The sequence below is a fragment of the Podarcis tiliguerta genome, assembly GCF_965153285.1.
Source record: "Podarcis tiliguerta genome assembly, chromosome: 6".
Classification (NCBI taxonomy): domain Eukaryota; kingdom Metazoa; phylum Chordata; class Lepidosauria; order Squamata; family Lacertidae; genus Podarcis; species Podarcis tiliguerta.
In genome coordinates, this window is record NC_139539.1 from 53,288,015 (window position 1) to 53,303,106 (window position 15,092).

Below are 15,092 nucleotides of genomic sequence, written 5' to 3' on the forward strand. Positions count from 1 at the left end.
CTCATCTCGCTTTACTGGCCGAGGAAGCCGGCGTACAGCTTCCGGGTCATGTGGCCAGCATGACTAAGCCACTTCTGGCGAACCAGAGCAGTGCACGGAAATGCCATTTACCTTCCTGCTGGAGCTGTACCTATTTATCTACTTGCACTTTGACATGCTTTCGAACTGCTAGGTTGGCAGGAGCAGGGACCAAGCAACGGGTCCCTCACCTCATCGCAGGGATTCGAACCGCCGACCTTCTGATCGGCAAGTTCTAGGCTCTGTGGTTTAACCCACAGCGCCACCCGCGTCCCAAAAATACAGATCAAACAATACAGATAAGTAATAGATGTTTAGGAAGTGGGATAATTAGTTTGCATTGGGAAATGTATCTGGGACCTGCTAATAAAGGGTGGGTTATAAATATAACAACAGCAGCAGCAGCAAAAAATCAGCATGATATGAAGTGCTCAAACAAATATATTCAGGGTCAAGAGCACAGGATGCATAGAGCCAGCATACTGCTTCTATCTAAGACCTGGCAAATTGGCTAATAACTAATGAGGCCGATACAGCCTTATCTTCAACAGCATAGTGGCAACATAGGGAAACTATTCTGGTTTGCCGCCCAACAATAAATGACATTGATTAATGCTGACCATGCCAGACTAACATTTAAAGGATATTTTATACATCCCACAACTGCTAGAAAGAAGGTACTAAGTACCTTGTCACAGGCAGCTACTGGTGTGGAGTGTAATTCAGTTTAGGCAGGGTACTTCTCTCAGCAAAATTAACTTAAGTCCAGAAACACTGACTTAATTAATTGGTGGATCACACTGAAACTACATTTTACTGGAGTACCAGAACTCAGATTTCAAATGGGACTGATAAAAGGTCATTTAGTAAACTTCAGCAAATGAAACTCTTGCTGTGAATTATTCAATAGCCATCAAGTATTCACATTATCAAGATTTTAATATCCTTCTTCCAATAATAGGCAGCATTCTGCTTACTATATTCATTTTTAAGTTATTAGTTACATTAGGCATTTTTGTAAATGGTGTGGTGAAATGCAAGCAAATCTAATGCTTTTCCATCCACCTCATTAGCACTCCTTTTACTTCAGAATAGCTAAATTTCCTGCATCTGATGAAAAGGCTAAAATTATAATGTGCTATCAGTTCAGCAATTAAGGAACGAAATATAATTTTCTTTTTGTAATAATACCTAGCTTCTCAGGGGACACTGAAAATGATGGGCCAGATGTGTCTAAGAAATATTGGGCACCTCAGTTGTAGTCACCATAAATTATCATAACCCTGCTCACAAAAAAATCAAAATAAAAAAGCAATAATTGAAGGATGGAGGAATGCATGCAGGTAGCAAAAGTTACTTCGCTGTAGTTATTACAGTTATTGCTACAACATAATCTTACCCCTACCTCAAATTTCTACTACAGAGGCAAAACAAGTCTTGAATCATGGGGCCTTCTCAGCCGCATCCAAGCATTTACAACAGAACTTGTGTGCTTCACAGATAGAAAATCTGACCTAAAGCACCAATTTCTGAGCATTAATCTCTCCTTCCCCACAGAAGGCCTCATGATACTTCAAAATGGAAGCCTGAATGATGCTTCACATGAATGCTTCCATATTGAAAGCTTCTCCCTGAATTGTTTGATTTCAAAATGCAGGGAGGCTTACAACATTATTCTTCCACCCTGGTTTCTTAAGTGGTGTGGTCCCAGGACATACCATGTGCTTTGGTTGAACACCTGATTTGGCCTGAGAGTTACTGAGAAGGGTAAGAGGAATTTCAGGTATGAAAAATGAAGCAAAAGTAACACAGGATAACATTACTACTTTCCTCAGAGCATCCAGAGCTATAAAAGTAAAGTATTAATTGGGGGGAATGCACTCAGTTATTGTTGAGTAACTCCAAAAGAGGAAGGAAAACTCCAGTTAAATTGTGTAAAGGTTGGCTGGTTGGGATATTTTTTATTTAGTTTTTGGCAAAATGAATCAAAGCTGAACAAAGTATAGTGAAATTTGACTCCTGCATTCAAGAAAGTATGCAGTATTAAAAACATCATTTCATCATCAATCTATTATTCTGAATAAAGTTGAACTGATGGTACCTTGTGCCACCATTTTAACCTCTCACCCCTATTTTCTGGCAACATACAAAATTTGCTTATAATGCACATTATAAGCAAACTTCCACAGTCTTGGAATGAAAACTCATACCTGTAATTGCCAAGATAAACTCCATCTGGATTAAGCATCGGCGCAATCTTGAAGACCAAATGATCACGCAACACTTTGGCAATTGGATGTGGACTCACAAGAAAATCAATGATACCTGGGAGAAACAGGGGAAAAATATTAATTTGCCATTATTATAAATCAGAAATTCAAAATATGTTATACAATATATATTTAATTCTGGCATTTGGCTGACTAGATTTCACAAAGGCTTTCCATTACCCACACACTAATTTAATAAGAACATAGATTCCGCATATCATAATGTTAATATGAAGTAATGAAAGAAATGAGTAGACTTTGGTTTGATTGTACATGTGTAGAAATGGTGATAAGTACTGCTTCAGTTCCCATCCCCTTCCTATGTACAGTTTAGACACCATCCTTCTCATTCAACCCAAAGTTAAATGTCTCAAGGCAGGTTTTCCTATCTAGACTAGAAAAACAAAAACACTTTCCAAATTACATAATAAATATTTACATGAAAATTGTTGCATTATAATAAAACTAAAATTCTAAAATTAAAACAGAATACCCAGGATGCTGCTCTGAACGGACAACAGATAATTTATTTATGTATGAATGTATATCCCGCCCATCACACAAACAGTGAGGATTGGACATGTAACATCTAATTCCTTAGAAATCAGCACTGGCACACCAAAGGGATGTGTGCTAAGTCCCTACCTGTATACATACAATTGTGTATCATCTAACCCATCTACTGCAGTTATTAAGTCTGCAGATGACACCACTATAATGAGTTTAATAACAGGTGGAAACGAATCAGCGTATAGAGGGGAGGTCCAAAAAATATCTACATGGTGCCTAGGGAACAACTTGCACCTTAATATCAGCAAGACAGAGGAGATGGTGTTGGACTTTCGGAGGAAGAGAGGAGAACTAGCCCTGCTGTACATTGGGGAGGGCTGTGTGGAGAGAATCTCTTCCTTTAAATTCCTAGGAGTTTATCTCAGTGAAGACCTTACTTGGAAACTAAATACAACCCAGGTGGTTAAGAAAGCCGAACAGAGACTCCATCTCCTCAGAGTATTGCGGAAGAACGATGTCAATCAACATCTGATGATCTCCTTCTACAGGTCAACAATAGAAAGTGTCCTTTCATACTGCATCACAGTGTGGTATGCAAGTTTGACATCATTTGATAGGAAGTGCCTACAGAGGGTGGTGAATACAGCACAAGATATTATGGGCTGTCCCGTGAATCTGCTGGATGAAATAGCGGAAGAACGTTGCCTCAGGAGAGAGGAAAAGTCTCAGGGATGATTCACACCCTGGCCGGCACTTTCTTGATCTCCTGCCCTCAGGCAGAAGATATAGAAGCATGATTAGTCGCACCAACAGGGTAAAGGACAGCTTCTATCCATGGGCTGTTAGGCTGCTGAATGAAAAGTCAGGGCAACTGACTTTTGGGTTTGGTGTGTGTGTGTCAGTAAACGAGGGGAATTAAGACTAAGAGAGCTGAGTGGGGGGTGCTCATGTAATCTCACTGTATACAAATTGTACAAGTGATAATAAAGTATTTCAATTTCAATATGGTCACACCACAGCTTATAAGATATCAAAATCAATCCAATGAAAAGATATAAAAATACATTAAAAATAAAATGCAATTAAACATTTCAGCAGTACAAAAATCAGTATGCACATTTCTGACAACAATATAGATTTCTTCCACATGCCGTATGCATGAGTCAACAAGGGTGCTTTATGGTCACTGCCTCTCTAAAAGCTTTGTACTACTTACTGAAGTTGGTACTTGAATCGAATAAATTTAAGTTACTTAGGAGTTACTTAGGCATTACTTAGCTCAAAAATACTCTTTTGCAGCCTATACAATCCAGTAAAAGCCCAATAATGAAGGCAACTGAAGTCTTGTCAAAGACTAGATACTGTCGATACTCAAAATATTCATCTTAACCTAGTTTGACATAGCTAACTTGATATTGCAGAGGTAGGGCTAGGCCATGGCCAGAAGTTTCCCACTGAAGAGACTTATTCAGCTCACCCACTGTCTGCATCTGCCCGCATGGGGCCGCCTGCTTTTGCCACTGTTGGTCCTTAAGCACTCCAGAGAGCTATGGGTGGAGTCATGTGGGCTATGAAATTTTCATTGCCTTTTCCATTCCATTCTGCAAAAATTAGAACTTGCTCAGGGTCTGAGTGAGTCTGCTATCTAGCATTTATATTCTGCTTTTTTGGTGTGTGATGTTTTATTATGCTTTTATATATGTTGGAAGCAACCCATAGTTGCTGGAGCAACCCAGTCTGATGGATGGGGTACAAATAAAATCATCATCATCATTTGATATCAAGGGAAGTTAGTCACACTATCCTTTTTGTTTAGTTGCTCTGAAAGCACAAATTAAACTTCTAGAAAAACTTACAGAGAGGAGCACCTATGTTTGGTCTCCATAGTCGAAGGCACTATTTATTATTATTATTTTGAATAGCAGTTGCAGGAGAGGAGAGTGCTCTTGTGCTCAGGTCCAAGGTGGTCATTGTGAGAACAAGATGCCTGACTAAATGGGCCATTAGCCTGAGGCAGCAGGCTCTACTTACGCTCTCATTTCTTGGAGAACAATTTAGCAGCTAAAACTAACTGCAAGAGAATGTCACCATAGGGAAGGAAAGAAAGAAATGAATAAGAAAAGCAGAAAGCTGATAAACACAGGAGGTCTCCTAGAAGGTAGGAGAGCTGTGCAAACACAAGCCATACCTCCCACAGCTGAATTCTTCAGCTCTCAAGAAGGTTTTCCTGCTTTCCTACCAACTAAGCAGAAGGCAACTTCTCTACAAATAGGATTTGAGATGATATGAGTTCCTTTGTGTTTGCTAGGGGACTCTAGGTTGTCATGTCTTGTAGATTCACTGCTGGGAGGATCTACTGAGCCATTGGGCATATAGCTATAGTTGGCAAGATGACTCATGAGCTCAGGGTGGTGCAGTGGGATGGCCTACACAGGACCTCTTGTGAATGCCCCAGTCTAGGGCATCTACAAGGCAGCAAGTTGTGCTTCGCTATAGTAAATTCTTCAACAGGTATTCCAATTGTATACTGCAAGGCCACTTTGTATGGGGCCCTGAATATAGTTACACTAGAATACCTATGAATTACATTCACACAATTAGTATCACATCTAGTTTGGTCCTAAATGAGAATGTGGAATTTCAACATAATTCATTAAAGGCACAGAAGTTTTCTAATCAAGAGCAAATGCAGTCTTGTGTCTCTAACACTGAACTTGAACCAGGGAAACTAAATTTTCATTCTGCCATGTATCTCACAAAGTGAGTAGATTTGTGTCTATCACAATCTCTCATCCTAACTTACCATAGAGGTTTTATGCAATGATAAAATCAGATAACCCCATGTAAGCTGCCCTGGGCTATTTAGAGGGAAAGTGCGGTGAAAATGTGGCAAATTACTCTATATATTGCAAAGGCTACTCTGTGAAGCTGAACACTTGTAATGAATTGTCACCTACCAACATGTCTGTCGTTTAATTTCTGTAACAGGTTGGATTAAAGCAAACTGGAAATGAGAATTAAATCTGATCAGCATAACTTCTCTAATGTGATGTTACACTTTGGAATAATCTCTCCTGGGAAGTAAAGAAAGGCATATGAATAGTTTAAAATAGGAGAGGAAAAAGATCTATGGAATACGAAAGAAATATAACTTGCGTGGCGAGTTCCCGCCCCCCACCAGGATAAATAAAGACACGAGACACCATGATATAAGGTTAAATGGGCGAATTAGGCCACAACTTTATTGAATTCAGGAATGAGAGGCATTGGCTTAGGCATTGGTCCTACCGACTATCCGGCTCCAGCCCATTTGCTGGAGACACGGTGAAGGGTTAACACCTTAGTGGGGGAGTCACCCGCCGAGGCACGTCAGCTAGGAGCTCCCCCGGTCACCGCTCTGGGGCGTGCCTTCGGCCCACACCTCCATAGGCTTCGGACAGGGCCACGCCCCCCGGAATCCTTTAACGGACCACCCTTCGTTCACTGGGGGGAGGTGATGGCGTTCCTCCCCCCCCACACGCATCCTCTGAACCCCTTCTTACCAATGCCTACCGCCAATGCCGAGAAGTTGTGACGAGTTGCTACGAGGTAGGCGAAAAACCAAAAGGCTGGAAATCGCCAATTGGGAAAAATTCCTACCATGCCCCTTGCGGCGACAGACCGAGGTCCATAGCAAAGTCAGAGACCTACCTAACACCTACCTAAAGGGAGGGAGGGCGGGCAAACATGGGGTCCCAGCCGGCGAAAGGAGGGCGAGCCTCCTCACCCCGGCGCTAAATAGGGGCAAGCCCCGCCCCCTAAGCCAGCTAATTGGCTGGCTGGGGAGGGAAGCCCCCGGGATTCCCGGGGATTCCCATTCCTATTCTCGCAGGCGCTAAACCAGCCCCTGCTCATGTGGGGGGGCGTGACGCCCGCAACCCCACCTCCTGGGGCAAGCCAGAAGTGGCTTTCTCACTGTATCTCCAAAATGGGTTGGGCATAGACTAATTGGATGCCTTGGAAAGCCTTCTCTCTCTTTTGTTTTTTATAATACAGTCAACATTTGGTGTTAAACTAATATGCACTGCATGAAAGAACATTAAAAATCCATTTGGCAGAACTGAGGCACATGGTGATGGGAAGGATTCAAAGCAATGCTCTCTCAAAACTGACCAATTTTGGCATAATGAGTGTTTGCTTTATACACAACAGATCTAAGCGGTTACAGTGGCAGAAATGGAGAAAACCATTTCAGTGCAAGTATTGTGGGGTAAAGATGATGTTACAGATGCATCACTTTCCTCAACAATACAAGTATCCATAAAACATGCTGTTTCTGTGTTTCCAATTATTCTGCTTTAAAAACTGGGACCATATACATCTGCCTTATTTGAACTACATTTCCCAAATGTTTTTCCCATTATGTTTTCCTTTTTCACTGAAAGGTTTTGAGACAAAAGAAATTGCTGAGAGGATGGGGAAATAGGCATATATATATATATATATATATATATATATATATATCCAGCTTCAAGAAAAACAAAAACAAACATTATGACAGCCTTCAGTGAAGATTGTATCTTAAAACCTTTATAGCAAAAGTCAAAGGCAAATCTCAGTTCTAAAGACAAGAAAGAAATGGTCTATTGATCATCATGACAAAGATGCAAATGAAACCTTCCTTATATGTATGTTAATACCCCACAATCAAATTATAGTGAGGACTCAGTCAGTATTATTATCTCAAAGCTTTTCTTTCAGATGAAGATGATAGCCTTCAGATCAAGAAGGTTTAAAACTAAAATAATTTGCTTGTTGTGTTAATTAATCAATGCAAACTAAAACTTACATCTTCTATAATCAGCAAGAGACATATCTTGTATTTCGTTAAACCAAGGTGAAGAATCTGGCAGAAACCAGGTCCATTTAATATAATTTACTTGAAGACAGACACTGTGATAGAACAGATGCCCTAATTTATTTGTTGGTCCTTCTATTAGAATAACAGTTTGCTGGTAAACAGGAAGACTAATGATGCCAGTCACCCTTGTTAGTGGCTAATAATTGCTTAATTTGTCCACTAATTGACCTATGCTACTGTTGAGGCGTTGGACCGTGTTGCAGTGCTGGAAGAAAACAAGACCACTATAATGTTACCTCTGAGAATGACTTCTGGAAATGGAACTACTTGTTGCAATATATTTTCTCTTCACAGATGAGCAGATTAATTGGGTTGCCAATTAGTGCCCTATTTAAAAATAATAATAATAATAAATGTATTCCCATATATTTGTTTGGATTTTGGAATTATTACACTGCTCCTGGTCAAATGGTGTGATCCAGTTTGAATCAGCAAACCAAACATGAAATATAAGTAAGTTAGTTTTGAAAGAAGGGGGGGGGGAGATGTCTTGATGGCTAAAAGATCAATTCCTCAAACTAGCATTCAGTTCTGGATGAATTTATACAGATCCAGCCCTCCCATGCAGCAGGGTTGAGTGCCCTGCTTCAGGTGGTGCCATGGGGGTAGGAACTGTTGTTTGGGTAGAACAAAATGGTGGCCCCAGTATGGATTGAGAGCACTATTTGGGCTCTGCTTATGGGAACAAAATGTATTGGGCTTGTACTGCTCTGATACATATGCATAGCTCTGCTGGATACTTCCTTATTTATGTCAGTAAAATAACTATATCTATATGCAGAATGTGATATTCAACATCACTCGAATGGGCTTCCACTCAGGTGACTGGACCCCTTTCCTCTCCCCACATCTGCTCAGGAGCATTTCCCAACCCCCCAAAGAATATTTGGGGGGCACATGGGCAGCTGGAGGGGAAAGGAAAGGAAATGAGAGGGAGGTCATTCCACTCCTGGATGTCTATTCCACTTGAAGGGAGACATAACTGGCTATAACTCACATATTTTTGTGAACATATATTTGCTTCCTCCATTGGACTGAATGGAAAATCACATGCAAAAATAAAATATAATAACACCACAGCTGTTCTTTTGGTAGCATCCAAATAAAACTTGGAAGAAACCAATGGAAATTCAAAAAGAAAACAGCTCTCCATTGCATTGCTAGACTCAAGCATAAATAACCATCATTCTTTCAGCTCAGACAGGATCAATTAGGATAATCTGAGATATATTACTGTCTGGTTGCATATGCAAAAGAATGCATGAGTTGCTTCTCAGGACATAAAGTTACTGCTGGTACTAAATTCAAGATTGCCCTCTTCTTATTGCATAAGAACTATAAGATACGGTAAGATACTGAAAAATGTTGTGGATAGCCAGCTAGTCTTCAAGGAGATTTACCTTTTGCCTAAGACCAGAATTAAATAGTGAGGATTTTCAAAGCAATGCTCAATACAGTCTTTTTTTATGGCACCTCCACATCACACTCATGCCTGTCCCAAATCCATGGACTCAGAAAAAGGTTTGGAAGCAAAAAGTGAGCATATTAGATATGCTTGAGCCACAACTACTGAAAACCATATTGTGTTATAGGCTGGCACAACATACAATAGTAATAATATAGGCACAGATTCAAATGCAGCTTCAAACTCCATTGTTACTGTAATAATAAATATACATCGAATAATTTATTAGAGCTAACACAGAAGTGGTATTTCAGTCAAATTCACAGTAAGCTTTGCAAATTTTGTAAGCCAATAGACTGGAGGAGGGCAAATGTTGTCCCTATTTTCAAAAAGGGGAAAAGAGAGGACCCAAATAATTACCGCCCAGTCAGTCTAACATCAATACCAGGGAAGATTCTGGAGCAGATCATTAAGCAAACAATCTGTGAGCACCTAGAAAGGAATGCTGTGATCACCAATAGTCAGCATGGATTTCTGAAAAATAAGTCATGTCAGACTAACCTGATCTCATTTTTTGACAGAATTACAAGCCTGGTAGATGAAGGGAACGCAGTGGATGTAGTCTACCTTGATTTCAGCAAGGCATTTGACAAGGTGCCCCATGATATTCTTGTAAAGAAGCTGGTAAAATGCGGTCTTGACTATGCTACCACTCAGTGGATTTGTAACTGGCTGACTGACCGGACCCAAAGGGTGCTCATCAATGGTTCCTCTTCATCCTGGAGAAGAGTGACTAGTGGGGTGCCACAGGGTTCTGTCTTGGGCCCGGTCTTATTCAACATCTTTATCAACGACTTGGATGATGGACTCAAGGGCATCCTGATCAAATTTGCAGATGACACCAAACTGGGAGGGGTGGCTAACACCCCAGAAGACAGGATCACACTTCAAAACGACCTTGACAGATTAGAGAACTGGGCCAAAACAAACAAGATGAATTTTAACAGGGAGAAATGTAAAGTATTGCACTTGGGCAAAAAAAATGAGAGGCACAAATACAAGATGGGTGACACCTGGCTTGAGAGCAGTACATGTGAAAAGGATCTAGGAGTCTTGGTTGACCACAAACTTAACATGAGCCAACAGTGTGACGCGGCAGCTAAAAAAGCCAATGCAATTCTGGGCTGCATCAATAGGAGTATAGCATCTAGATCAAGGGAAGTTATAGTGCCACTGTATTCTGCTCTGGTCAGACCTCACCTGGAGTACTGTGTCCAGTTCTGGGCACCACAGTTCAAGAAGGACACTGACAAACTAGAACGTGTACAGAGGAGGGCAACCAAAATGGTCAAAGGCCTGGAAACAATGCCTTATGAGGATCGGCTAAGGGAGCTGGGCATGTTTAGCCTGGAGAAGAGGAGGTTAAGGGGTGATATGATAGCCATGTTCAAATATATAAAAGGATGTCACATAGAGGAGGGAGAAAGGTTGTTTTCTGCTGCTCCAGAGAAGCGGACACGGAGCAATGGATACAAACTACAAGAAAGAAGATTCCACCTAAACATTAGGAAGAACTTCCTGACAGTAAGAGCTGTTCGACAGTGGAATTTGCTGCCAAGGAGTGTGGTGGAGTCTCCTTCTTTGGAGGTCTTTAAGCAGAGGCTTGACAACCATATGTCAGGAGTGCTCTGATGGTGTTTCCTGCTTGGCAGGGGGTTGGACTCGATGACCCTTGTGGTCTCTTCCAACTCTATGATTCTATGATTCAATAGTCTGATTTATTACAGAGGCAATGGGCAGTACCAAAATGAATACGCTTTATTTCTTTGGTGCCCTCCTTCTTCAAACACAGTCTACTAACTGTACACAAAAAAGGGGGGGAGAGAGAGACACACACACACACAGACATAGTTTTACTCTCCTAATGCTTCAAACAGATTCAGGCTTCTCTACAACTTTGGTGTCAGACATGTGATATTGCCTGTTGATCTCTTGTATTTCCCTTTGTAGTGTTCTTTTACGCTTCCTTGATCTATGACCAAAACTTTGTTGTAAAAATTATACAACTTGCCTATTCAGATTGCTCACACTAAACACATCCCTTGATTTCACCATTCCTTCTGTATGCTCCTAACACATTGAATTCCTTCATATAATGCTGGCATGCCCACCCCCCCACCCACCCCACTCACACAAGAAAACAAAGATCGTCACAGCCAATCACAAACAAACAACCACACCCTAGGCCAACCCCAACCTCTCTCACCACCAAAGGAACACAAGTGAACAGCAGAGAACCTGCACGAGTAACGCTGACACCAAACCCTACATACATTCAGCAAAATAGAAACATCACCACACGACCCCACCCCCCATCCCCCCCTCCACCCCTTTTCTTCCTAATGTCTCATCAAATGAAACTGATTTGTAAAAATGTTACATGGAAAAAATATGAGAGACATTACACATACTTCTGTAAAACAAGAAAATCTTTAATAATAATAAAAATAATGCTGGCATGCCCTCTCTCTCAAGTGGCTCTTAAAATATTCCAGAAAACTTTTCATACACTGCACTTAAGCTATGTGCTGTGGAAAGGAGCATTTCTTCATATATATATGCTTCAGCTATTATTATATCTTCTTTCTCCTTTGGTCCTAACTGAGGTACTTTACCTGTGCTCAACTGTACACAGTACATTTCTCAGGATAGAGACCATGCTCTTAGTTCATATAGAACCTTCGGCTGATTAACACTCTAAATGTTTTTTAAAATGTGTTTGTGGGAGGGGAGTTTATTGGTTTGTTTTTGTTTCATTATGCATTTTGTCTTCTCATTTTGTATTTTTATGTTGTGCACTGTGATCTTTGGATGAAGGGCGGCATACAAATTTAAGAAATATAAATAAATATGCCATGTGTGAACCACTACAATAACAACATCCTCTACTTTCACCTTAATTATTTGGAAAATCAAAACCAAATATTTGGGTAATGCCAGTATTAAACACATTTCTGTGCACAATGCATATTCACCACAGCGCTGTTCACTGGAATTACTCATTGAAGCCCCTGTCCTGAAGTTTTTCTGATACACATTCAAAATGAATGTTGATAAATGACCCATGTTGGCTAGTATAATAGATATCGACAAGATCAAGCATTGTGCTGTCATGGGAATTTTCTCTAGAAAGGATGATTGCCCCAAAGAATCCATAATGGAAGGTCAATGTGAATGCTAACACTACTTATTTTAGGCGTGGGGGGTGTCTGCTACCGAGTTTTTAGTTTTTAAAAAATAGTTAAGTTGTGTGAGAGTCAAGTTGTAGAAAAATTTGTGAGGAAAGGTGAAGTTCAATGTTTATTTTTAAATATTTTACCAAGGGTTGTTTTATTTAGCACACACAACACTACTCTTTAATATTTCAGAGGACATGTGTTGTCTAGCCTGCCTGTCTATTAGTAGGTTTTTGCTGACATGCAAAATTAATATAAACATGCATCTGTTTTCAAATCGTAAGCTCCTTGGGTCAAGGCCTCCCATTCTTTAAGCAAAATTATCATCAGTATACAGTATGCACTGCTAAGGAAGAAATCTTTAATACCTTTTCAGATAAGTCACTGACAGGACTGACTATGCACTGGAAAGAAGGAAGAAGATAGTAAATTCAGTCCACCCCGTGAGGAAAGCAAAGTCTTGATTTATGTCATCATCATGTATTCTACATTCAGAAAACTCTCACAAAAATAGAATGTGCACGCCAGTCAAGCTAGCAGCTGTGTTCTGGTTTTGTGGTTCCTCTGCCGAAGCAGGTATGCAGTGAACAATATCATTAGACAAATTCAATAATTACCAAGCCAACATTGTGGAATCACAGGAATGTGACCTCTAAGGTCATCAAGTTCATTTAAGGCTGTAACATTTAATCAATTAATCAGTTAGATTTAATTAAAAACTTTTGAACAGTTAAAATTAATCAAGGAGAAGGCTTTTCTTTTTTTAAAAAAAAGTTAATTACTTTTTAACAACAGCTTTTACAAAACCAGTAGATGTCAGGTGCCATCTTAGAAGAGGTATCCCCCTCTTATTTGCCACACAGAAGGAAATCTATTTTCTAAGGTGGTGATTGCAGTAGCCCATGTGCACATCATCTGAACAAGGTAGGATAAAGCAGTCCCTTCAGAACTAATATTTTTACTCAAATGCACTGACTAATTGATTAAATCCCATATGATCAATTGGCTATAGATTTCTTTATTCAGGCGATAGCCCTAAGTCCATTATATAAACCGCATGATGTATTGTATTGTGATACATCCTTTGAGTTAAACTAATGTAACTTGCCAGTGCTAGATCAAAGGCATCAATAAACTAGAGAACCTAGAAGAAGAAAAGAGCAGAAAAGCAGAGTGAGAGGACCCTATTAATTGAAAAACTCCAACTTCAATCATTATTAGAGTTTGAAAGATTAGCTTAATTACAGTTAAAAACATTCTTCCATCAAATCATCAAGGGGTTGCCTGGTGGTTATATCCAAGGAGTGCAGAGTGGTATGCATACTCCTATTCCCCCAGTTCATGTATTGAGGTAGATTTGGCTGAAAGGGGGTGACTGGGCAAAGGTCACCCAGTCAGCTTCATGGTTTAATGTGATATTTGAAGCTGAGTTTTCCCAATCCTAGTCCAACGTTCTGATCCCCACACCCCACATACTGATTTTCTAGGAAGCTACTTAGTCTACAGCTGGGCTGATACATGGATGACAGATCTGGTTTTAGGCTAATAGCCCATGATGGCTGGTTGATGATTTCTTGATGGAAGGTGATAATACAACTGGTATTCTCATTCTCTCTCTCTCTCTCTCTGCATTTTTAAGGAGATTGCCACCAGAGCTTAAGAAGATGACACTCCTCTAGCTGCATAGAGGGGTGTATGAGGGGGGAGTGGAAATAATTTGGAGGAGACCGTAGTGCATATTGGTTTAAAGCTTAAACATATTTGCGGGGGGGGGGCAGTGTGTGCAGTGCATATCTCGGGATCTGATGTTGGGTAACTGCTCTGTTACTTTATAGGAGTACTTGGTATTTGCTTCCACTTATACTCTGCTTCTATATTTGCTGGAGGTGGGGGCAGGGAAGCAATTATCACAAAATCACTGTAAGTGTCTAGTGCGCTCCCAGACAAAGAAAGTAAGGCCCATGTGTCATGTGTTACTGCATTTACGTAGGTCACTGCAAAATAGATAGATAGATGATAGAGATAGATAGATGATAGATAGATAGATGATAGATAGATAGATAGATGATAGATAGATAGATGATAGAGATAGATAGATGATAGATAGATAGATGATAGATAGATAGATAGATGATAGATAGATAGATGATAGAGATAGATAGATGATAGATAGATAGATGATAGATAGATAGATAGATAGATGATAGATAGATAGATGATAGATAGATAGATAGATAGATGATAGATAGATAGATAGATAGATAGATAGATAGATGATAGATGATAGACAGACAGACCTTCCCTCACTCTGAGCTGCTGCCCAAGTGAGGCAAGGTAGTCTCCGATTGACCAGTGATGCAGGGGAGGGGGGGACTTTTCCCCACCTCCGTTGATCCGCCGTGTATCCGCGCTCCCATCCTGGCACCATTTCCGCTGGGCACCTTCTCACCCTCTGTGGCCAGCTGTGTACACTGTCTCCCCTCAGGCAGGCAGATAAAGGCTGGGCAGTGGCCCCAAGCGATTTCCAGGGAGAGTCTCTCTCTTTCTCCCTCTCTCCTCCCTGCGCACCCTCCCCATTAAGTCAGGGTGCTCCCCAACTTTACATGATTTCACTTATGCGCATGGGAACATAACCTCCATGTGAGTGTGCCTGTACATTGCCTGTACATTGCTTTCAGGGGCAGTGTCTGTATTTCATCATATCAATTCATGGGAGGAAGGTATAGGGTAAGCTATATATCTGTTTCCTTGGA

At 40.6% G+C, this 15,092-nt stretch overlaps 1 protein-coding gene across 1 annotated transcript in view; it reads right to left on the reverse strand.

Moving 5' to 3' along the window:
• The window catches only part of BEND5 (BEN domain containing 5), a 706,924-nt gene that overhangs the window by 138,870 nt on the left and 552,962 nt on the right, over positions 1-15,092 (reverse strand). The window contains exon 8 of the mRNA XM_083447871.1: positions 2,229-2,343. Coding sequence (XP_083303997.1) covers positions 2,229-2,343 — 115 coding nt within the window. The remainder of the gene's footprint in view (positions 1-2,228; positions 2,344-15,092) is intronic.